This window comes from Hemitrygon akajei, chromosome 20 (assembly GCF_048418815.1).
Source record: "Hemitrygon akajei chromosome 20, sHemAka1.3, whole genome shotgun sequence".
Lineage (NCBI taxonomy): Eukaryota > Metazoa > Chordata > Chondrichthyes > Myliobatiformes > Dasyatidae > Hemitrygon > Hemitrygon akajei.
In genome coordinates, this window is record NC_133143.1 from 28,979,179 (window position 1) to 29,001,850 (window position 22,672).

The following is a 22,672-nucleotide window of genomic DNA, read 5'->3' on the forward strand; positions in this document are numbered from 1 at the left end:
GGTGTGGCTTGTTTGGAGAACTGACAGATGACTGTGTCAGTTCAGCACAGTACTGAGAGTTATGAAACTAATTACACAAATGGGACTCAGCTGCTTGACTACGTAATTCCTATCCACCTCTGCAATATCATTTTCTGTATCAACACATTTACTGCTTCATCCACCTGTAACTACTAATAGATTCCTCATTGTGACCATGAATTTCATTTTTTATATCCTGCCATGCGCCTGTCTAGATAGGTGTCCAAACTAAAGAGATTAATTCATTGAAGCCCGGCTTCAGGGCTCATCTTGTCAGTTTAAAATAGCCAAGTTAGGCAGTGATTTTGGTTTGGCTTTTTGTAAATTGACTTAGTTGACTAACCTTTGTGTGGGACTAAACAATGTCAATACAGTGGAAGCAAATCTTTGTAGAAAAATGTATTGCTGAGAACAGCAGATGCTGTTTGTATGTGACTAGTACAAAATGTGGACTCGTGAACAGGCTGATATTATAGCTTGTTTACTAGGCTGGTTATTCAGAGATCTGGATCAATATATCCAGATAAAATTAGTTCACATTCTACATGTGGCAGTTTGAGGGTTTTAATCAATTTGTTTAAAAAATGTCAGTCATGAAGTTAAGTGAGCATGAAGTTGCTAAATTAAACAGCCAATAAGTTCATTGCACCTTCTAGAAGAGGAAAGATCAAAATCAAACCATGCTTGCAATTATTAAACTTATATTAATGCAGTGTTAAAATTAAACACATGTTTATAACAGGGATACTGTTGATGAAAATAGTCAAGGAAAGCATTACTCGTACTAAGCACCACAAACAAATTGGTGGAGGAACTCAGCAGGTCAGGCAGCATCTGTGGAAATGAGTAAACAGTTGCCCTTTCGGGCCAAGACCCTTCATCAGGACTGAGAAGGAAAGGGGGAAGATGCCAGAATGAAAAGGTGGGGGGTGGGGGAAGGAGGATAGCTGGAAGGTGATCGGAGAAGCTATCAAGTTGGAGGGTACCCAGACAGAATATGAGGAGTTGCTCCTCCACCCTGAGGGTGGCCTCACCTTGGCACAAGAGGGTGCCGTGGACCGACATGCAGGAACAAGAATGGGAATGGGAATTACAATATTTGGCCACTGGGAAGTTCTGCTTTTGGCGGATGGAGCGGAGGTGCTGGATGCTGTGTGTCCCCCCAGTTTACGGCGGGTCTCACCAATGTAGAGGAGGCCGCATCGGGAGCACTGGACACAATGGATGACCCCAGCAGATTCGCAGGTGAAGTGTTGCCACACCTGGATGGGCTATTTGGGGCTCCTGAATGGAGGTGAGGGAGGAGGTGGACGAGCAGGTGTAGCACTTGGGCCGCTTGCAGGGATGAGTGTCGGGAGGGGCAAATGGATGAGGGATTCATGGAGGGAGTGATGCCTGCAGAAAGCGGGGGGGAGGGAGAGAGAGGGAAGGATGTGTTTAGTAGTCGGATCCCTTTGAAGATGATGGAAGTTGCGGAGGATGATGCATTGGATGTTGAGGCTCGTGTTGTCGGTAAGGGCAAGTGGGACTCTATCGCTGCTAAGGCAACGGGAAAATGGGGAGAGCTCAGATGTCCGGGAAATGGAGGAGATGGGGGTGAGGTCAGCATCAATGGTGGAGGAAGGGAAACCCCGTTCTTTGAAGAAGTCTCTGATGTCTCTGATGTCCTGGAAAGGAAAGCCTCATCCTGGGAACAGGTGCAGCAGAGGTGAAGGAACGGAGGAAAGGGAATAGCATTTTTACAGGAGCTATGGTGGGAAGAGGTATAGTCAAGATAACCATGAGATGAGGAAAAACTTCTTCACACAGAGAGTGGTGAATCTGTGGAATTCTCTGCCACAGGAAACAGTTGAGGCCGGTTCATTGGCTATATTTAACAGGAAGTTAGATATGGCCCTTGTGGCTAAAGGGATCAGGGGGTATGGAGAGAAAGCAGGTACAGGGTTCTGAGTTGGATGATCAGCCATGATCATACTGAATGGCGGTGCAGGCTCGAAGGGCCGAATGGCCTACTCCTGCACCTATTTTCTATGTTTCTATGCTAATTGGTAAGTTTTAAAATGATTGCTTGGTACTAATTAATCTAGTAATTTCAGAAAGATACCTGATGAACAGCTGGCCAGGCTGATTGTAGGTAAACCTTGAAGAATTATTTACAGATTAATAGTGTACAGGAGCAAATCATTTTGTCTTTAGAATTGCTTCATGCTAACCAAGGCAGCTTGAATAGTATCACTCTTACATGACTTGGTTTGTTACGTGAATCAATGAAAATATTATTTAGATAGTTTTAACCAGAATAGATAGAGAACTGAAAACAAGAAAATCAAAAATTCTGCTCCAATCTATAAACTTGCAATCAAGTGATGGATTGTGTGGAGTGGGGGAAAGGGTTGTGCGGCAAATAAACTGGCTTGCAGAAGAAGGGGGTAATTTCCGCAATTTTATTTTGAGGAATCTGTATGCCTCCAAGTTTTATACTTTAATATACAGGCTAGTTTATCATAAATTTTCTACTATGCCATGTGATAGATTTTCCCTTCCATCAGAGCTGACACGTTTACCAGACCAGCAGGTAGCTGCCCTGTGAACTGGGCTTGCTGTCAGATTGAAAACAATTGCAGACAGATTATAGCACAGATGGAGGCTTTATTCCCCCATCAAGAATGTGTAGGCTCCATGCAAAGGCTTTCTAACTAATCCCAATCTCCCCTCCATTCTCAAGGTCCTGCAATTATTTTCCCCTTTCAAGTCCTTACTTGGTTCCCTCTTGAACACATGATTTAAGTCTGCATTCACTTTAGAGGATCCAACAGTTTGATGTGTAAAGAAGAAAAGCTTTTCCTCTTGTGTTTACTAGTCACCTTTCCTGTATATCACTTGATCCTCATCACTTTAAAGCAGTTGTGCTCTGTAGATTATAGAGTTCAGTTTCTGCTGTTATCTATAAGGAGTTTGTATGTTCCCCCCCCCCCCCCCGACTCTGGGTTCCTCCCACTGTCCAAAAACATACCAGTTGGTCATTTAAATTCTCCAGTGATTAGGTTAGGGCGAAATCGGGGATGTTGCTGGGTAGTGTGGTTTGAAGGGCTAGAAGGGTCTACTCCGCACTGTATCTCAATAAATCAGTAAATAATAAATGTTTACACCACTTCTAAAATGACCACAGCTTCTCCACTGTGTCCATGCAAGGTAAACTCCATAATCCCAAGAACCTTTCTCAAGAAATTTTATTTGGCAACTCACTCTAAGGCTTCACATCTTTATGAAAGTGTCATGCCTAGAGTTACACACCATGTACAAGTTCTGACCAAGCTAAGAAGGGCTTTCACACTCTATGCCTCTAACAGATTAGAATAAGCAGACGTCAGTAAAGACTGATATAGAGTACCGTTTGGTTTCTTTAACCATCTAGCCACACCCCTCTTACTATCCATAACTTGCCTTTTGCCTCTGGAAGATTTTTGGATTTCTTTATTTTTTAAGTATTTTCAATATTTTCTCATACATTACTGCTTTCAATTTACCTTATCTCTTTGGTCACCCAGGAGACTTTGCTTTAATTGTCGCACCTGCCTCTCTTGTGGACTGGGGTAGCTGTGTGATAAGTGGGAACAAGTCTTGATGGAGCATATTAATTTAAATCCTATCCATATTTCCCCTGCCTTTGCTGGAGTATCTGGAGCATAAACTGGCCTTTTTAAAGCTCTCATTAAAAAAGCATCTGTAGAAATCCATAAAATATAGAGTACTATTTCATATCTTTCTTCTTGACAGCATTACAATAACCACTATTAGATTCAGTTAATTTGTGATGTGATTTCTACAAATGGTACTTAATCTATATTTAACATATTCCTGATATGTTGAAACTCTGCGCTTTCACCAATGTTAATACCAGACAAATATAAGAATGTTCGTGGGTTAAAATTTTGCAACTACCATGACATATTTGTTATTGGAAGGCCTTCTCATTAGAAGGTTGCTGAATATCTCATTCTGCTGTGGCTTGCATGCTCCGAATGCAGCTTGCACGCTCAGAGCTCGGTCGGGAGGTGCGCAATGGGTGCTGACCATGCACAGTTGTCAGGGCTGGCTGAGTGCCACTTGGAAGTGGAATGACAGCAGCTTACACTATTACTGCTGTTCTTCTGCTCAGTCCGAAAGCTCTTGCCTGTTCAGGTAAACGTTCCCTCCACTGCAGTGAATTTATATAAAAACCTGCTTTCTGTAGATAAGCTCAATATTTATAGACTTTAACTGTCATTTATATTAAGTTATTTTCTAGGACCCTACAGCAATTCAGTCAGCCGTTTGTAGCTATCATTGTATAAAAATATTTGAGTGCACATTTCTAATGATGCTTCATTATTAAATATTAATGCCTCCAGTAGGCAAATTGAATTATGATGGAAAATATACTTGAAGGATCCCAGCTCTTAATTATTATTTTTAATGATACTTAAGAATCCATGTGGTATAGCATTACCGGCAGCATAAACTAGCTGCACAAGAAGCTTGCTTTAATATTACACCTTCAACCTGTACGAACAGCCCAGATCATAAAAGTTGCCAATCCAAAGATGCAGGGCCTTAGGGAGATATAAAGCAAGATATCAAAGAGATAACGTTTAAAAGTCAATTTAAAAAAAAAATTAAAAGGATTAGTGTGGGCATTCCAGACAGTTGTTTCTAGGTAGCAGTTATCATCAGAGAAACACGCAAAATATGTATGTCAGGGTTTGAGTGACCACGTCTTCAGCGGATTGTAGGTTTTAGGGAAGGTTATAAAGGAAAGATAGACCAAGAAGCATTTTAAAGGCATGGTTAAAGATATTAAATCTGAGACACTCTGAGACTGGGAGCCAGTATTAGTCTGTGTGGAGAAGACTCGATGTAGGTTTCACTGGTGATGTTTTGAATTTATTAAAAGCAAGGAGGGTAGTGCACGAGTAGAACAGAGAGGTGAGAAAGGGAAGATTTAATTAGAAGATGGATTGGCTGTGGGCAGACCGGTATTATTTTTGAGGTAGCTTCGGGAATAAAGAGTATCTGTGCTGGAAACTTCAGTTTGGAAGTGAGTGTGGTGTTAATCCTCTCCGGAGTGCCCAGGGAACAGAATGGAAACTGTGACAAGGGCAGGGTATTTGAGATGGGTGATGGCTTTAATTATTCCTTATATACCAAGAAGAAATGACAACTTATGTGGACAAGCATTGTGATGCAGTGACTGACAAGGTTCAACAGAAGTGCTGAAAAGTTTACCAACTAGAATTTACCAGTGTGCAAACTAACCCTTATCTGTGCATTTGTTGACAAAAGGCAGGATATACGTAAAGAAAATATTTTTACACATGGGGGGCACCTTGATATTGTAGTGAATGGCTCAGTAATCAGTTGAACCAACAAGAAACAAATCTCCCAAGTACTAAACCAAAGAGGAAACTCTGGAATTGGTGAAGGGCATCGACCGAAAACGTTGGCTGTTCATTTCACTCCATAGGCGCTTACATACACTTTATGCCAATGTAGTACCATCCCAAGCAGAATAACTATTTAGAGACACTATGAATTTCAGAGTAGGATATGGTGACCTATATGTATTTTGATTAAAAAAAAACTAACTCTGCATTTTGAAAGAATGCAGATGATTTCTGTTTGAGTTGTTGATACATTGGCATAAAGTGTATATATTTACTCACTGGATATGTGTGTTATGGAAGGACGATTAATTGCTCATCCCTAATTGCCATGCTATGAGATGAGCCAATAAAGCATGCTCCTAGTGCAATTGGATGGGGAGTTCCTTGACTTTGGCCCAATGATGATGATGTAACAATGACATATATATCCAAATTAGGATTGCATGCAAATTAGAAAGGAAGTTGGAGGTAGTTAAGTACTAAGTATTCATTCAAGTGCATGTTCTCATTTTTTTGGAGATAAATCACAAAGCCAAACCTAATGGAAAGCAGAGTCCAAGACTCAAAGTAAAGGCATTTACGTACAGTATGCAAGTTGCTTTTGACTTATAACGTTGAACATACTTACATCTCTTTATTCATGGTATTTGGAGCAGGGCTGAGCTGATTCTGATCCACTACCCAGTGAGCTATAGTCTAAACTGGCACTCACATGCTTTTCATTTACTAGCAGAGATACACGTTTGAAACACAAAAGGCCGCAACATCCTTGACATCACAGTAATCAAAAAGCATGTTGCGGAGGAATGAGGGGGTGGCAGCAGCTTGTATAGAACAAATGCTGTTTTCAGCAAAATTTAGCAAATGGTCCAGAATTTACAGCAAGCCACCCACTCTTGTTGACCTACAAACAAAGCATGTGTTTGGCATCAGTGTGATTTATCCTTTTGATTTCTTCCACCAACACCGAAAGTTCAAAGTATGTATGCATAATGCAACCTTGAGATTCACCTCCTTACTGGCAGCCACAAAACAAGAACCCATTTAAAAAAAAGACCAACAAACACACAATGCACAGAGGGAGAGAAAAAATAATAAAATTAAGCAAATAGAATTTAGAACACAAGTGAAAGCAGATTGCAGATCTGTATTGCTAAGAATGAAAAAGGTGTTTCACAATATAACACTGTAACGTAAAGGAGAGGATTTGGTGGTTGGAGAAAGGGGGAATGGTTCTGCAGGAGGAAGAGGGTGGAATGCATTTGAACAAGTCCTCACAATGAAGAAAACTAGAGACAGTTCTGTGAACTGCAACCTATGCGGTCGTCCCTCCTTATACGTAGGTTCCGCATGCACGGATTCAACCGACTGCGGATCGGGAAAACCCGGAAGTTGAGCATTGTTCGCCTCGCGTCTCGTTCGTTTGCGAGTTGTGTTGTGAGTGAGAGGAAGGAGTTTAAGGCTAGTAAGGGATGGCCGGCTAGCTATGTAAAGCGCTACAGCCTCAAGAACTTAAAGATCACAGGAGAATCGGGATCGGCTGATGCCAAGGCAGCATCAGCATTCCCAGAAGAGCAACAATGGTTGCGTGTACTGAGCATGTACAGACTTTTTTTTTCTTGTCATTATTCCCTAAACAATACAGTATAACAACTATTTACATAGCATTTACATTGTATTAGGTATTATAAGTAATCTGGAGATGATTTAAAGTATACGGGAGGATGTGCATAGGTTATTTGGAAATACTATGCCATTTTACATAAGGGACTTGAGCATCCGGATTTTTTGGTATCCGTGGGGGGTCCAGGGCCCAATCCCCCGCGGATAAGGAGGGCCGACTGTATTACACTCTCGATATAGGTCAGGCAGTAGGTTCTATCTAGTTTGATAATGTTTCTCTAGTGGTTACATGATTAGCTTTACTTTAAAATATTTTTATGAAGTATAATTAAATGCATTTAGGATGAATTACAAATAAGATGACAAAAGCATTTAGTAACTCCTCAGTTATACATGGGTGCAGTGATTTAAGTACTGTAATACAAAATTTATTCTCAAAATATTACAGTCAATGGTGTATCTTTTTTCCAGAGAACGAAGTGCCTATGTATCAAATCCCTATCTATCAACAATGAAAGAGGATATTTTGTACCATTTTGACCTAGGCACTAGAACTCATGATCTTCCTGCTATGTTTGGTGATGTTAAGGTAAGATATTGGTTTGATTGTTGAAATAGCAACACATGGTTTTTTTTATGGAAAAAGTAAAAAAATATTTCTTCTTTTCTGCCAGTTTGTATGTGTAGGTGGAAGTCCATGGCGAATGAAGTCCTTTAGTCAGTACATGAATGAGTTTTTGGGATTGGGATGTGCCACTGCTGATATTCCTGATATCTGTGCCCACACTGACCGGTATAGCATGTATAAAGTGGGGCCAGTCCTATCCGTCAGTGTAAGTAATTATAAATAATAAGGAATGGAGATAACATTCTGTACCTGCATATAGTTTATTAAAGTTTGGTGTACGGTGGTTAAATTATCAGAATGTAGAGACTTGGACAAATAATCTGAGTTCAGAACTCACTGCAATAAGACCTTGGATTTTCGTAGTAGAGCAAGAAATCTGCCATCTTCACCAAGCCTGACTTTTGTGTGACTCCAGACCTGGAGTAACGTGGTTAGTTCCGAACTACATTCAGTTCTAAAACCGAAATGTTGAAATAGAGTCCGGACTAATCACTTGACAATGTCTGAGACATCAAATTTGAAGATGGAAAGTTCCTTCCGGGCCATTCACCTTTGCAAAATCCTCCTCCCAGTCTTCCTACTTGGAAGTGCGGACCCAAAGACTAGACAAGAAACAGTTTGACATTGTGTTTAAGGAATCATATATTATGGACAACATGCAGGAACTACTCAAAAATGATATCATTTACATACCGTCCAACTAGCTAGAAAGACTAATCATGGTGGGCAGGACAACAGTCATGGTGGTAATTCACACAGTAACGGTCTGTTTTTCTCTGTGAGTGAGGGGGGTCGGAAGTTGTTATTGCGGCTGTTTTTTCTATGGGGAAGGGATTGGGGATTGTTATTGTTGTGGTTTTTTCTGTGAGGGAGGGATCGAGGAAACTGGTAAACTGGTAAATCCCTGTTGCAATCAAGTCAGAGGATTAAACATGGTTTAGTAAAGAATGGAGAAGGTCATGCTGAAGTATCTGATATGGGGGGGGGGGGGGGGGGGGGAGAGGGGTGTGTTACTGCCCAGGACTGAAATAAGCTGCAGAAAGTTGTAAGCTCAGTCGTTCCATCATAGGCACTAACCTCCTCGGCATCCAGAATATCTTCAAGGAGCATTGCCTCAAAAAGGCAGCATCTATCAGCTGGCATGCCCTCTTCTCATTGCTACCATCAGGGAGGAGGTAAAGGAGCCTGAAGGCACACACTCAACAATTCAGGAACAGCTTCTTCCCCTCTGCCATCAGACTTCGAAATGGACATTGAACCCATGAGCAATACTTCACAATTTTTTCTCTTTCTTTCTGCGCTACTTATTTAACATTTTAAACTTACTGCAATTGACATATAACAACAAATTTCACAATGCATATCAGTGATATTGTACCTGATTCTGATTGGGAACCTAGTGAAACAGCAACACAGGAATCTGTTCACGGTAAAGACTAAAAACACCATGCAATAGGGAGAGCTAAGCGACTCAGATCAAAGCCATTTAGTCCAGGATAATAGTGACTAACTAGTTAGGCAGCAAGCTAGAGCAGTGACTCCAGGAACGCCCAGTCTAACTGACGGCAAGACCCAGCAAGTGTTATGAACACAAGGCTGAAGCATGCTCAGCCAGAAAGGCTGAGTGGTTGATGTACAGGACTGTGTGAAAGTCATAGGCACGTATATATAGATCGGGTGCCTAAGACTTTTGCACAGCACTGTATTTGTCAATGTGCAGCGGAAATAGGGTTTGTAGATCTGGTAGGAGCAAAGGATGTTGGGGATGACGAGGAGGGGTTTGGAACAGGTAGCAGAAAAGGAGTGCCAGGGCAGGGGTGGCACGGGTACCACTGAGATACCAGGCAAAGTCATTTGATTCCAAATGATTGGTTTATTGATCATTACAGAATGTCTTTCTGGTGCTTCCTGCTCCCTCCCCTCTCCCTTCCCCTTTTCCCAATCATAATTCCCCTGTCCCTGCTCCCTTCCCACTCTCAGTCCACGACAGAGACCCATATCAGAAGATCATCAGTCACATATGTCATGAAATTTATTTTTGGTGTGACAGCAGTACAGAGCAAACACAAAATTACTACAGTACTATGCAAATGTCTTAGTAACCTAGCTGTATATATGTGCAAATGCAAATATCACAAGCATAAAAAGTAAATAACGTTGAATTTCTGTTTTGTTTCAGCACGGCATCGGGATCCCCTCGATCTTAATCATGTTACATGAACTCATCAAGTTGCTTTCCCATGCCAAGTGCTCTGATGTTGTTGCCTTTCGTATGGGCACCTCTGGTGGAATAGGTACAGTATTCTAACGAACGAGTGGTTGTCAACTTTGATACGTTATTTATCTCAGTGATATATTTTCAGAATATCATGCTTGTTGACATGGAATCACACTTACCTTTGAGATCCCTTGCCAAGCTTCCCTCACAGGAGCAGATGTCTCCATCTGTCCATGACATTGAGGAGAATGGACTGTCACACCTGGGATTCCACCCACTCCTTGCTGAGTGTTACCATGTTCACTTACCCCACTGTTACCACCAGGTAGGAGGTACAGAAGCCTGAAGGCACATACTCAGCGATCCAGGAACAGCTTCTTCCCCTCTGTCATCCGATGGACATTGAACCCTTGGACAGTACCTCACTTTTTTAATATACAGTATTTCCGTTTTTTTAATCTATTCAATATATGTATACTGTAATTAATTTACTTCTTATTATTTTTATTTTTTTTCTCTTCTATATTATGTATTGCATTGAACTGCTGCTGCTAAGATAACAAATTTCACGTCACATGCCAGTGATAATAAACCTGATTCTGATTAAGCTTGAATTCAACACCACTTAAAGAAACTTCCCATCCTCGGTGAAGACCCTCTTTTATCTCCCTGGACAAATGCCACCACTAACTGACACTGACTCAAGCTGACCTGGGTAAGATCATCCGAGCCAGCATATCCTTTGCCCAGTATTATTTTCAAGCCGGGCATCAGCCCAGGTTCATGGAAAAGTGCAGTAGACATACAAAAAAATGATGAAATGCTTGTTTAGATAAGGTAAAAAATCTACAATATTCTTAGTAAACGGCAAAATAAAATGCTTGTAATGTCTACAATAGGCAGAGTGAAGCAACCTCACAACCGATTGATCAGGTTGAAGGTTCTACAGTGCTCTCACATCTAGTTTTAAATGGTGGGGTGGTAGACAATTGGGAGAAGGCAACCCCAAACTTATCTTGATCCTTAACGATGTCAGTTTCTAAAGGCAAAAGTGAAGCATCTGCAACCTTATTGAGCTCGGAGTGTGGCGAGATTATTCATCTTGGCTTCCTCCTGAGAGAAACTCATAGAAGCCAGTCTGAAACTCTAGCCACTTCTCACAACTTTACAAAATAGCTCAGAGAATTGGCTTAAACAAATGCTATTGGAGAAAACAGCATCTGGCTCTGGTGCTCCTAAAGACCTTGTGCTCTAGAACAAATGTATATTTAGCCAAATTAATATAGTCATCCACCCAGCAGTGTGGCAAATTGCCAGAGTACATCTAGTTCACAAGAAGTAGAACAAGTCAAGTCTGATTAATTACTGTCTAATCGGTGTTCTCAACCATTAGCATAATGGCAAGGTGTCATCAGCGCTGGCATATGGTGGCACTCACCGATAACCTGCTCACCGCTGTTGAGCGCGGGGTTCCTGATCCTCGGCCGTATCGAGGCTATGCACATCAGTGCAAACGGCAAGGCTGAGTAATTGCAGGCTGAAGAGCTGAGTTTTAGAAGTGAGATGGGGGTTGCTGTCATTGATATGAAGGCAGCATTTGACGAGGTGCAAGGGTCCTTGGTAAAACTGAAAAACACTCTCAGTGGTTGGAGTCATACATCATTCAGAGGCAGAGGGTTGGGTGTCCATGACCACAGCACAAGAACCTCGCTGCAGAAGACCTTCATGAGAGTGTCCTAGACTTCGTCTTCAGTTGCTTCATCAATGATCTATTATTAATGTAAGGTTGGAAATGGAGATGTTTGATTCTAATCAGAGTGTCCATCAAATAAGGCGGTCCACAGGTGCACTGTTAAAGGTAGATAGCATTCAGGCATAGACTGAAAAATGGCACGTAATATTTGTGCCGTAAAGATACCAGGCAATGGCCATCTCTAATTATCCAGCCCTCTTGACTCCCATCCCATCAACACCCTGAAGATTCATTTCCACCACTGCTACTGCATGGTGGCTACAGAGTTTACCATCTACAAAATGTAATGCAGTGATTTGGCTGGGATGTGCTGACAGCATCTCTCAAACCGGTGATGTCTGCTACAAGGGCAGCAGGAGCACTGGGACACCACCACCTGCAGGTTCCCCTTGAAGCCATGCTTCATCTGAGTTGGAAATAAATCGATCATTCATTGCCAATAGTCCTGAATCCTGCATGTCTCTACTCAACTGCACCAAAGTACTTTCACCAGAATTATTTTAGAAGGTTAAAGGTGTACCTTGTTACCACCCTTTTAAAGAATGAGCAATAAGTGCTGACTTGATTGCCAAGATTCTAAGAAATTAATTATTGTAATAAACTGGGTGGGTGTACCATGACATATTTGGACCCAAGCTTAACTGGAATATTTTGGCAGAATGTAGATCTCTCTCACCCAGTCCTGACTCAAATGTTCAGAGTTTAGAGGGCTCACGTTAGGCAGCTCGACTCTAATGACATTAAGTCCAGAAAGGCAGCTGAAATTTGCTGCAAGTAACTTGCACAAGCGTGATTACAGAATGATTCAGACGAGTTTTGGAAAGTGAAACAATGGGGAGGAGACCAAAGGAGGAAGTCTACAGTGAAAATCAGAGGTCCTATGGTGTGGTGAAATTAATTCTGGTAAAGCGTGGTTGTTTTTTCCAGTCAATGTCCAGCTTTGGAGACAGGCATGGAGGGTGAGTGAATCGAGAAGTTAGTTTAAGGTTAGGATATTAGAGTCTGTGCTGTATAACACCTCAGAAAGAAAACATCTATGAAGATGTTGGTGGCAAAATACGTTGTCCACTAAGATCTATAAATGCGTCTCCCCAAGGGAGGGGTTTTCTGTTCAAGAACAAGTTGAGCTGTATTACAGAGGTATAGAGAGGCCCTTTGACCCACTGAGTCAGTACTGACTGAAAAACACCCATTTACACTCATTTTTCTACATTAATCCCGTTTTTCATTTTCCCCACATTCTCATTGATCTCACCCCCCCCCCCCCAACCAAGATTCCACCACTCACCTAAGCACCAAGCCAACTTACAGCAGCCAATTAACATAGCAACCCGTGCATCTTTGAGATGTTGGAGCAAACCCGGGTAAATACAGGACAACATGCACTCTCGAGGTGGACTTGTGGAGAGAAACAAGATCATCAATCTGAAACGATGATCCTCTAGTTAGAACGAGATAGAAGCAGAGAAGGCTGGAGATAATGAAGAGCATGTTTGTAATAGGGTGGAGACCAAACAAGATGGAATGATATTTTCTGTTTCTCCCAGCTGAAAGAAGATTATGAACTAACTTCCCTCTGAACAATACAAAATGTATCATTCAAATCTTCCTTGTTCTCAATTCTGACACAAACGCCTTCATCATTCTCTTTCTGTCACTTCAAAATGTATATAGTTTTTGAACTTTTTTCTTAGCTATGGTGAAAGATCCTCAATCTGATTTTGTTTCCTCTTGATGCTGTCCAAGCTGACGAGTTTTCCCAGCATTTTATTTTGTTTGTATTTCAGCATCGAAAGTATTTTTACTTGTGATTGTCACTAAGTTAGCCAATCAGTTGGACTGTTGTCAGCTCAGGAAATTTTTTTAGTCGTGGGCGTGAGCTTGCAGCGTGCAGCAATGGAAAGGAAAAATCAGGGGAGAAGAATTCAGCAAGTCTGATAAAACATAATCCATATGAATGTTATAAAAGAGAATTAAATAGTGGTTTGGAAAAAGCAGAGCATGAAAAGGTGCAGTGAGTAGAAAGATGGGAAAAAGCAGGAGTGCAAACATGAAGGGATGCACACCCTGTCCCCATGCTGTGACTCTCCAGCAATCTAGATATAAACATTGCACATTAAAGACTGTTATTGCCATTCACAATTGTCCAGTGGGTTAAACTTTACTCATTCATATTTTTAGTGTTTGTTTTTCAAATATCCCTGTCATAAATTTTAAAATGTTTTTGATAAGAAATATATTTCCTGTTGTGCACCTAATTAAATATACTTGATTGTGTAAAACAGTAATTTTACTATGTTACTTGTGTCTCCAGAATTACCACTGTTCTGATCAATCCATCCTAAACCTTGAACATCAAATTAATACAACATAAATGAATCTTTAGGTTACTATGCTAATATAAAACATGATGTACTGATGTCATGAATCAATAAAAATGGAAAATTGTGTAGGCAGCTGTTGTTTCCCAGGGGATCATGGGTTTGTGACTCTGGTGGACTGTGTCCTCACCAGGGTGCAAGCCTGGGCTGGAAGATTTGAAGGACCGGCTGTTGCCCATGCAGCGGGTTCCCCCTCTCCACATCACTGATGTAGTCCAAGGGAAGGGCAAACACTGATACAGCTTGTCACCAGTGTCGTCACAGAGGTTGCCAGAGTGAAGTTGTAAACAACATCAAACTGCCTTAGGTACCCTGGGTCTGGATCTCTTCCTTGGGGTTTACTCCAGAAGCCTTTTCCATCGGTAGATATGGCCATTAGGCAGCGGAGGTTTAAAAACAGACTTTTCCTTCTCCTGGGGGGCTGCCGTCCAAGGCTGACAAGCCCCACCTGCCTGAAGCAACTGGTTTTGAGGCGTCAGTGGTCCCCCTTTGCCCCTTCTCTTGTCAGTAGAAACAGTTATGTCAGGCCTAGTAGCCAAGCCACACTTGACGGCCAAGAGTTGGACTTGGTTGTCACAGGCTGTTAGAGTCACATGCCATTTGGAGCACTTTATAGGTAGTGGGAGCTTATCCCCACTACCACCCCGGCTATGACAACCTTAGGAACCAAAAAAACATGGAAAATTATTGCCTACTTGCCTAGTTATAAGAAATGTTTGATAATATATACACACATCTGGAGATCTTTAAAAATAGAATTTGGCAAATAGCATGAAAAGACACAGCATATGTAAATAGAGCAAATCATTGTTTGTCTTTGCACTTATGTCATTCTCCTTGTATTTATAAAAACAAACATGAAAAAATATTGTATTAAGAAGAATCTAACAGTTCTTTAGCAGTGTAAGTCAGTGAAATGACCAGGTGTTATGTGTTGATCTAAGAGAAGTGGCAGTCCCTCAGCCCTCTTCATTACGTGTCCTGTTCCACATAGGAAATGAGGATACATCCGGTAACCTAAGCAACCACATGCAGCAACTGATATAAGTGACTGAGGTCAATAATCTGAATTTTGGACCTTGAGTAGTAGTTGGTTTCATCCAATGAATGAATGCTTCAGGGATAGCATGGTGCTGGAGGTGGCCATCCAGCAACCCAAGTGTCTATAGAAAGAAAGGGAATGAGTGACCAGTTCCAACTGGGCACATCAGGTAGGAGGTGCAGGTGTGCATTGGCACTACAGGTGAGTGTAGGCTGAGCCAAGCACATGGGTGACTGAGCTGTATGGGTTGCTGATAGGAAGGTCAAAGACAGCTAGAGGGGAGGGGAGAGGAGAAATACTTTCCTATATCCATAAATGTAATTCAGGCTAAGGATGTCATTGAACAACTGTAAAGCATTCTGAGAGAGAAGGGTGAAGAGGCAGGGGTTATTTGTAAGTTGTTTCATGGCCTATTTTGTACCAATGACATGAGTAGAATGGTGGCTGGGGCCTTCCAAGAAGATTACAAAGAGGTGGAGATTAAATTAAACTCAGGATTTCAATGATGGGAGTCTGAGAATTAGAGGGTGACGACTGCACTAAGTGAGGGTTCTGGTTTCCTGATCCAGAAAAACGAGATTCTACAGATGCTGGAAATCCAGAGTGCTGGAGCAACTCAGCAGGTCAGGCAGCATCTATAGGGAGGAGTAAAGAGTGGACATTTCAGACCGAGACTGAGGAAGGGGAAAATGCCAGAATAAGAAGCTTGGGGGAGAGAAAGGGGTCCAGCAGAAGGTGATAGGCGAAACCTGGCAGGGAAAGGGGAATGAAGCAAAAAGCTGGGTTTGAGTAGTTTGAATCTCACCCTTATAGCTGGGGAAATTAAAATTGATGAACTACATAAAATCCAGATTTGTGCTTTAGCATTAATCTCAGTGATGAGCTATTATCTCAAAAAGTATTGTCATAATATCAGATTGGACTCCTACTATTCTTAGGGGGAAGAAAATCTGCCGTCCTTACCTGGTCTAGCCTGTGCTCCAGATGCACCAGTGTGGTTGACTCCTAGTTGTCCCCTAAGCTCAAGGATATTTGGAGACAGATAAAAGTCACCAGTATTGCCAGGAACAAGTGAACAATACAAAAATTAACAAAGTGATGCCTTGTGCAAGAATACTGTGTGATGTTGGCATCATGCTGATATGCAATTACTTACAATAGAGTTAGTGACAAAACTTGGTCTGATTTATTTAGCCTCTGTTGGATCAGATTTCTATGGTCCCATGCTTGTCAAGTCTGTTTCACTTTTTTCAAAAAGCGGTCAGTCTTAAGCCACTATTCTTTTCAAATTCTTTCTTCCTGGCATACATGTATAAGCTATGAATGAGTCTCAAATCAAATTATAGAAGGCTGTGGTTTTTAAAGACACCTTTTTTTTTTCATTTTTCAGGTGTGCAGCCAGGTACAGTTGTGGTCACCAAAGAGTCGGTGAATCCTTCCTTTAATCCTGTCTTTGAACTGGTTGTATTGGGGGTAACAAAGTCTTATCCAACTGCACTCAATGAACGTCTGGCTCAAGAAATGCTTAACTGCAGCAAGGAACTTGGCAAGTTCGACACTGTCTTTGGAAATACGCTGTGCACATCAGATTTTTATGAAGGTAGGAAATACGCTCGTAAAGTACTCTTAACTATATTGCAGGCTTTGGATTGGTTCACTTAAGTCTCAATGAAAAAAAATTATCAAGCAGTATGAAAGAAGCACGATATATTACTTTAGTTGATTAGGTCTCAGCTGAAGTATTGTAGGTAGTTCTGAGGCCCATATGTCAGGGAAAGGCCTTACAAAAATTTAGAAGAGATTTGCTAGGATATTAGTAATGCATTGGATTTTAGTTATAAAGTTGTAACTGAAAAAGTCAAGTTCTGTTTTGGCTAGAATTTATCTCATCATAGTTTATTTAGGGAGCTTAAGGTAAAGGAAACCTAAGAAGACAGTGACTACAATATTATCAAGTTCACTCTGCAGTTTAAAAGGGAGAAGCTAAAATCAGAAGTATTTACAGTGGAGGAAAGGGAAGCTACAGAGGCATGAGAGAGGAACTGACCAAGGTTAGTCAGAAGGGAACAATTAGCAGGGATGATGGCAGAGCAGCAATGGCTGGAGTATCTGGGAGTAATTCAGAAGGTGCAGGATTGGTTTATCCCAAAGAAAAAGAAGAAGCACTTTAAAGGGAGGTTGAGGTAATCTTGGTTGTCAAGGGAAGTCAAAAATAACATAAAAGCAAAGTGCAATATTACAAAAATTAGCTAAGAGCTGGAGGATTGGAAAGCTTTTAAAATCAACAGAAAGCAACTAAAAAGCTATAAGGAAAGAAAAGATGAATTATGTATGTAAGCTAAAATATAAAAGAGGATACCAACATTTTTCTCAGATACATGAAGAGTAAAAGAGAGGCAAGAGAGGATATCGGACTGCTGGGAAATGGCGCTGGAGTGGTAGTAATGGCGACAAAGACATGACGGACACACTCAATAAATATTTTGCATCAGTATTCACTTCAGACAACAGCAATATGCCAGAAAATCAGGGGCAGGAGTAAGTGTAGTCGCTGTTACTAAGAAAATGGTGCTTGGGAAACTGGAAGTTCTAAAGGTAGATAAGTCACCTGGGCCAGATGGTGTACATCCCAGGGTTATGAAAGAGGTGGCTGAACAGATTGTGGATGTATTAATATTGATCTTTCTAGAGTCACTAGATCCGGATTGGCTCTGCAGGACTGGAAAATTGAAAATGTTACTCCACTCTTCAAGAAGGGATGGAGGCAAAGACTGGAATTTATAGGCCAGTTAGCCTGACTTCAGAGGTTGGCAGGATGTTGGAGTGCATTATTAAGGATGACGTTTTGGGAGTATGAAGATGCACACGATAAAATAAGCCAAAGACAGTGTGGTTTCCTTAAGGGGAAATGTTGCCTCACAAATCTTTTGGAATTGTTTGAGGAAAAAAGAGGCAGTATAGACAAAGGGCAAAGATGTGATTTACTTAGATTTTAGAAGGCCTTTTTGCAAGATGCCACATATGAAGCTGCTAAACAAGAGCCCATGGTATTACAGGAGAGATACTAGTATGGGCAGAAAATAGGCTGACTGCCTGGAGGCAAAGAGTGGGAATAATGGGGATAATAATAATAATAATAATGATAATAATAATAATAGTAATTAGGACATGAGTTGAGAGTTAGGTAGGGGTCAAAAGTTTAAGGGTAACACGAGGGGGAATTTCTTTACTCAAGGAGTGTTAGCTGTGTGGAACAAGCTTCCAGTAGAAGTGGTAGATGCAGGTTCAGTATTGTCACTTAAAGAAAAATTTGTTAGGTATATGGACAGGAAAGGAATGGAGGATTATGGACTGAGTGTGGGCCAGTGGGACTAGGTGAGAGTAAGCATTTGGCACGGGCTAGAAGGGCCGCGATGGCCTGTTTCCGTGCTGTAATTATTATATGGTTATATAAATGGGGCCTTTTCTGGTTGGCTGCCAGTGACTAGTGGTATTCCTCAGTGGTCTATTCTGGGACCACTTCCTTTCACATTATATGTCAATGATCTGGATGATGGATATGATGGCTTTGTGGCCAAGTTTGCAGACAATACAAAGGTAGGTGGAGGGGCGGGTAGTGTTGAGGGAGCAGGGTGTCTATAGAAAGACTTGGACAGATTAGGAGAATGTGAAAAGTAGTGGCAGATAGAAAACAGAATAGGGAAGAGTATAATCATGTCCTTTGCTCGAAGAAATAAAGATGTAGATTATTTTCTAAATGGGTAGTAAATTCAGAAATCAGAGGTGCAAATGGGCTCAAGAGTCCTAGTGCAGGATTTCCTGAAGGTTAACCTCCGGTTGAGTCAGTAGTAAGGAAAGCAAACACAATGTTAGCATTCATTTCACGTGGATGTGCTGTAATGCTGTAGCATTAGAAGACATTGGTCAAACTGCATTTGGAGTATGCTGTATAGTTTTGGGCTTCTTGTCTTAGAAAGGATATGCTTCTGTTCTAGAGGGACCAGAGGGTGTTCTTGAAAATTATCCTGAGAATTAAAGGGTTAATGTTGAAGAGCATTTAATGGCTTTGAACCTGTATTCGCTGGAATTTAGAAGAATGGGGCAGGGTGTGGATCTCATTGAAACCGATCGAATATTGAAAAGTTTACATAGAGTGGATAGGGAGATTATGTTTCCAGTAGTGGGAGAGTCTAGGAGCAGAGGCCACAGCCTCAAAGTACAAGGACGTCCCTTTAGAACAGCGACGAGAAGGAACTGCTTTAGCCAGATGGTGGTGAGTCCGTCGAATGCATCGCCGCAGACGGCTGTAGAGACCTTTATTGGGTATATTTAAAGTAGAGGCTGATAGGTTAAGACGATTGAGACAGATAATAAATCAGCCATGATTGAATGTTAGGGCAGACTCAATGGGCTGAATGGCCTACTTCTGCTTCTATATCTTATTCCCTTAACAGGATAAGGGGGTTTTGATTGATCAGAAGGTGAAAAATAATTTCTCATGTGATTGGATCAGCAACTAGAGGTCATAAATTCAAAATGTGTGCTATGTAATTAACTTTACATGGTTAATGCACCAATTCCTGTTTTTTTGTTTCCTTCTTCACTATTGTAGATTGCTAGTTGCATGGGTCATAGTGCCAAGCAGGCGTCTATATCTACAGAGCCAGAATGTGGCATTGGCAGAAATGATAAACAGCTGCTGGTTAGTAGAGATCAGGCTTTTAATCGCAATTGGTGTGCACCAGTTAGGATGTGATCAGAGCATAATCAACTAAGTAGATGATCAATGTGGAGTACATTCCCATGTCTGGACCCCAAAACCTGGGAAGTTTTCAAGCAAATTGAAGTCTCCTTTAATACTGAAGCAGGTCTAGCATGCATGGAAGTAAATTATGGCAGCGTGTTCTAAGTGTTTATCTCAGGTCGCTGGGTGTGACAATATTTTTCTAGTTGTCTCCATAAGTTATTTTATCAAATGCACAGATGACTTAGAAAGCAAATTGCAATGGCAGACTTGTTAAGTCTATTTTCCAAACTTAGAAACTATAGGAAGACTGAGGAAAGACTCTAGTCCAACGAAAATTTATTATCAAAGTACATATACTGTATGTCACCATGTACAACCCTGAGAATTGTTTCCTTGCGGGCTTTCACAATAAATACAAGAAACAACAAAATCAGTGAAAGTCTGCCTCCAACAGGACAGACAAACAATCACTGTGTAGCATGCAGCAAATTGCTAATACAAAAAAAAAGAAAATAAATAATAATAAATAATTAAGCAATGAATATAGAGAACATGAGATGAAAAGTCTTTGAAAGTGAGTCCATAGATTATGGGAATGGTTCAGTGATGGGGCAAGTGAAGTTGAGTGAAGTTATCCTGTTTGGTTCAAAAGCCTTTCATTTGAAGGGTAGTAACTGTTCCTGAACCTGAGGCTCCTGTACCACGTTTCTGATGGCCACAGTGAGAAGAGAGTATGTCCTGGATGGTGGGAAACCCTGATGACAGATGCTGCTTTCCTGCGAAAGCAGTCTGGTTAGATGAGTTCAGTGTTGGGGTCGGCTTTACCTGTGATGGACTGGGTTGTATCCACTACTGTTTGTTGGCATTTCTGTTCAAGGACATTGGTGTTTCCGTACCAGGCCATGATGCAACCATTTACTACTCTGCACCACACATCTACAGAAATTTGTCAGATTTTCAGATGACATGCCGAATCTTAGCAAATTTCTAAGAAAACGGAAGTGTTGCCATGCTTTCTTTGTAATGGCACTTGCATGCTGGGCTCAGGACAGATTCTTTGACATGATAACACTGAGGAATTCAAAGTTGCTAACCCTCTCCTCCTCTGATTCATCAAGGACTGGCTCATGGACCTCTGATTTCCTCCTCCTGAAGTCAGTAATCAGCTCCTTGGTCTTGCTGACATTGAGTAAGAAGTTGTTGTTGCGGCACCACTCAACCAGATTTTCAATCTCCCTCCTATGTGTTGATTCATCACCACCTTTGATTCGGCCAGTGGTAATGTTGTCGCTAATAAACTTAATCATGGCATTGGAGCTGTGCTTAGCCTTACAATCATAAATATAAAGTGAGTAGAGCAGGGGGCTAAGCACACAGCCTTGTGGTGCTCCTGTGCTGAAGGAGATTGTGGAGGAGATGTTACTGCCAATCTGAACTGACTGTGTTCTGCAAGTGAAGAAATCAAGGATCCAGTTTCACAAAGAGGGTATTGAGGCCTAGGTCTTGAAGCTAATTGATTAGTTTTGAGGAGGTGTGATAGTATTGAATACCGAACTATAGTCAATAAAGAGCATCCTGCTAAAAGCATCTTCTCTGTCCAGGTATGCTAGGGTTTAGTGAGGAACCAATGAAACAGTGCCTGCTATTGACCTGTTGTGTCAATAGGCAAATCGAAGCAGATCCAAGTTGCTTTTCAGGCAGGAGTTGATATGTTTCTTCACCAAACTTTTAAAGCATTTCACCACAGTGGATGTAAGTGAGACTGAACGATTGAGCCAGGTTACCATGTTCTTCTTGGGCACTGGTATAATTGAAGCTTGAAGCAAATGGGTATGTCAGACTGCCAAAGTGAGAGGTTAAAGTTCTCTATGAATTCTCCAGCCTGCTGATCAGCACAGGTCTTGGATATATGGTCAGGTACCCCATCTGGGTCAGAAGCTTTCTGTAGGTTCTCCCTCTTGAAGTATGCTGTCACTTTGGCCTCAGAGACTGAAATCACAGGGTCATGTGTGTATGGGAGTTCATGAAGGTGACTCCATGTTTTGACGGTCAAAGCGAGCCGTTGTTGGAGGTGATAGCATTCAAGCCCTGCCACAGCTGTTGAGCATAATTTAATTTTGGTCCAGAGTTGCCACTTTGCACGTGGGTTGGCTTTCCAGAGATTGTACCTGGACCTCTTGTATTTTACTTGGTCAACAGACCTGAATGCCACTGATCAGGCCCTGAGCAGATTGCAGATCTCATGGTTCATCCAGGGCTTCTGGTTGGGGAGAGACTCTGAATGATTTGTGGGGTCACATTCGTCTATAAGTTTTTTAAAAAACCATGACAACTGTTGTGCATTTGTTCAGATCCTCTGATGAGTCCTTGAACAGGGCCCAGTCCACCAACTCCCGTGACCACCACTTCATTGCCCCACTCTGGAGCCTTGCTCTTACCTGTAAGCGGGTAGGAGGAGGACATTCAAGTGACCAGATTTCCTGAAATGTGGACTAGGTATGGAACAGTGAACATTCCTTATCAGAGTATAGCAGCAATCAACTGTGTTGGGACCACTGGTGCTGCAGGTTATATGTAAATGATAATTGGGTCGAGATTTCTTCAAACAAGCCTGATTGAAGGTCCTAACAATGATATGGAAGGTGTTGTGGTAGGCTGTTTCTTGTTTGCCGATGCCGGTACCTCGAGCGACTGCTTAAGATCAGCCCTTGCCAGTATATAAACTGCAGTCAGGATAATGGAGGAGAATTCTCTTGGTAAGAAGAATGGTTAGTACTTAGTCTGAAGGTGTTCCAGGTCAGGAAGCAAGAGTGCGACAAGACTGCTGAGTTTGAGC

General features: G+C 41.6%; 1 protein-coding gene across 2 annotated transcripts in view; it reads left to right on the forward strand.

Moving 5' to 3' along the window:
- Window positions 1-22,672, forward strand: part of LOC140713684 (uridine phosphorylase 1-like) — a 59,137-nt gene that overhangs the window by 11,702 nt on the left and 24,763 nt on the right. Inside the window, exons 2-5 of one of the 2 annotated variants that reach the window (XM_073024064.1) lie at window positions 7,539-7,656; window positions 7,742-7,900; window positions 9,875-9,989; window positions 16,480-16,689. In XM_073024064.1, coding sequence (XP_072880165.1) covers window positions 7,539-7,656; window positions 7,742-7,900; window positions 9,875-9,989; window positions 16,480-16,689 — 602 coding nt within the window. The remainder of the gene's footprint in view (window positions 1-7,538; window positions 7,657-7,741; window positions 7,901-9,874; window positions 9,990-16,479; window positions 16,690-22,672) is intronic. The other variant, XM_073024065.1, reaches the window with a different exon arrangement.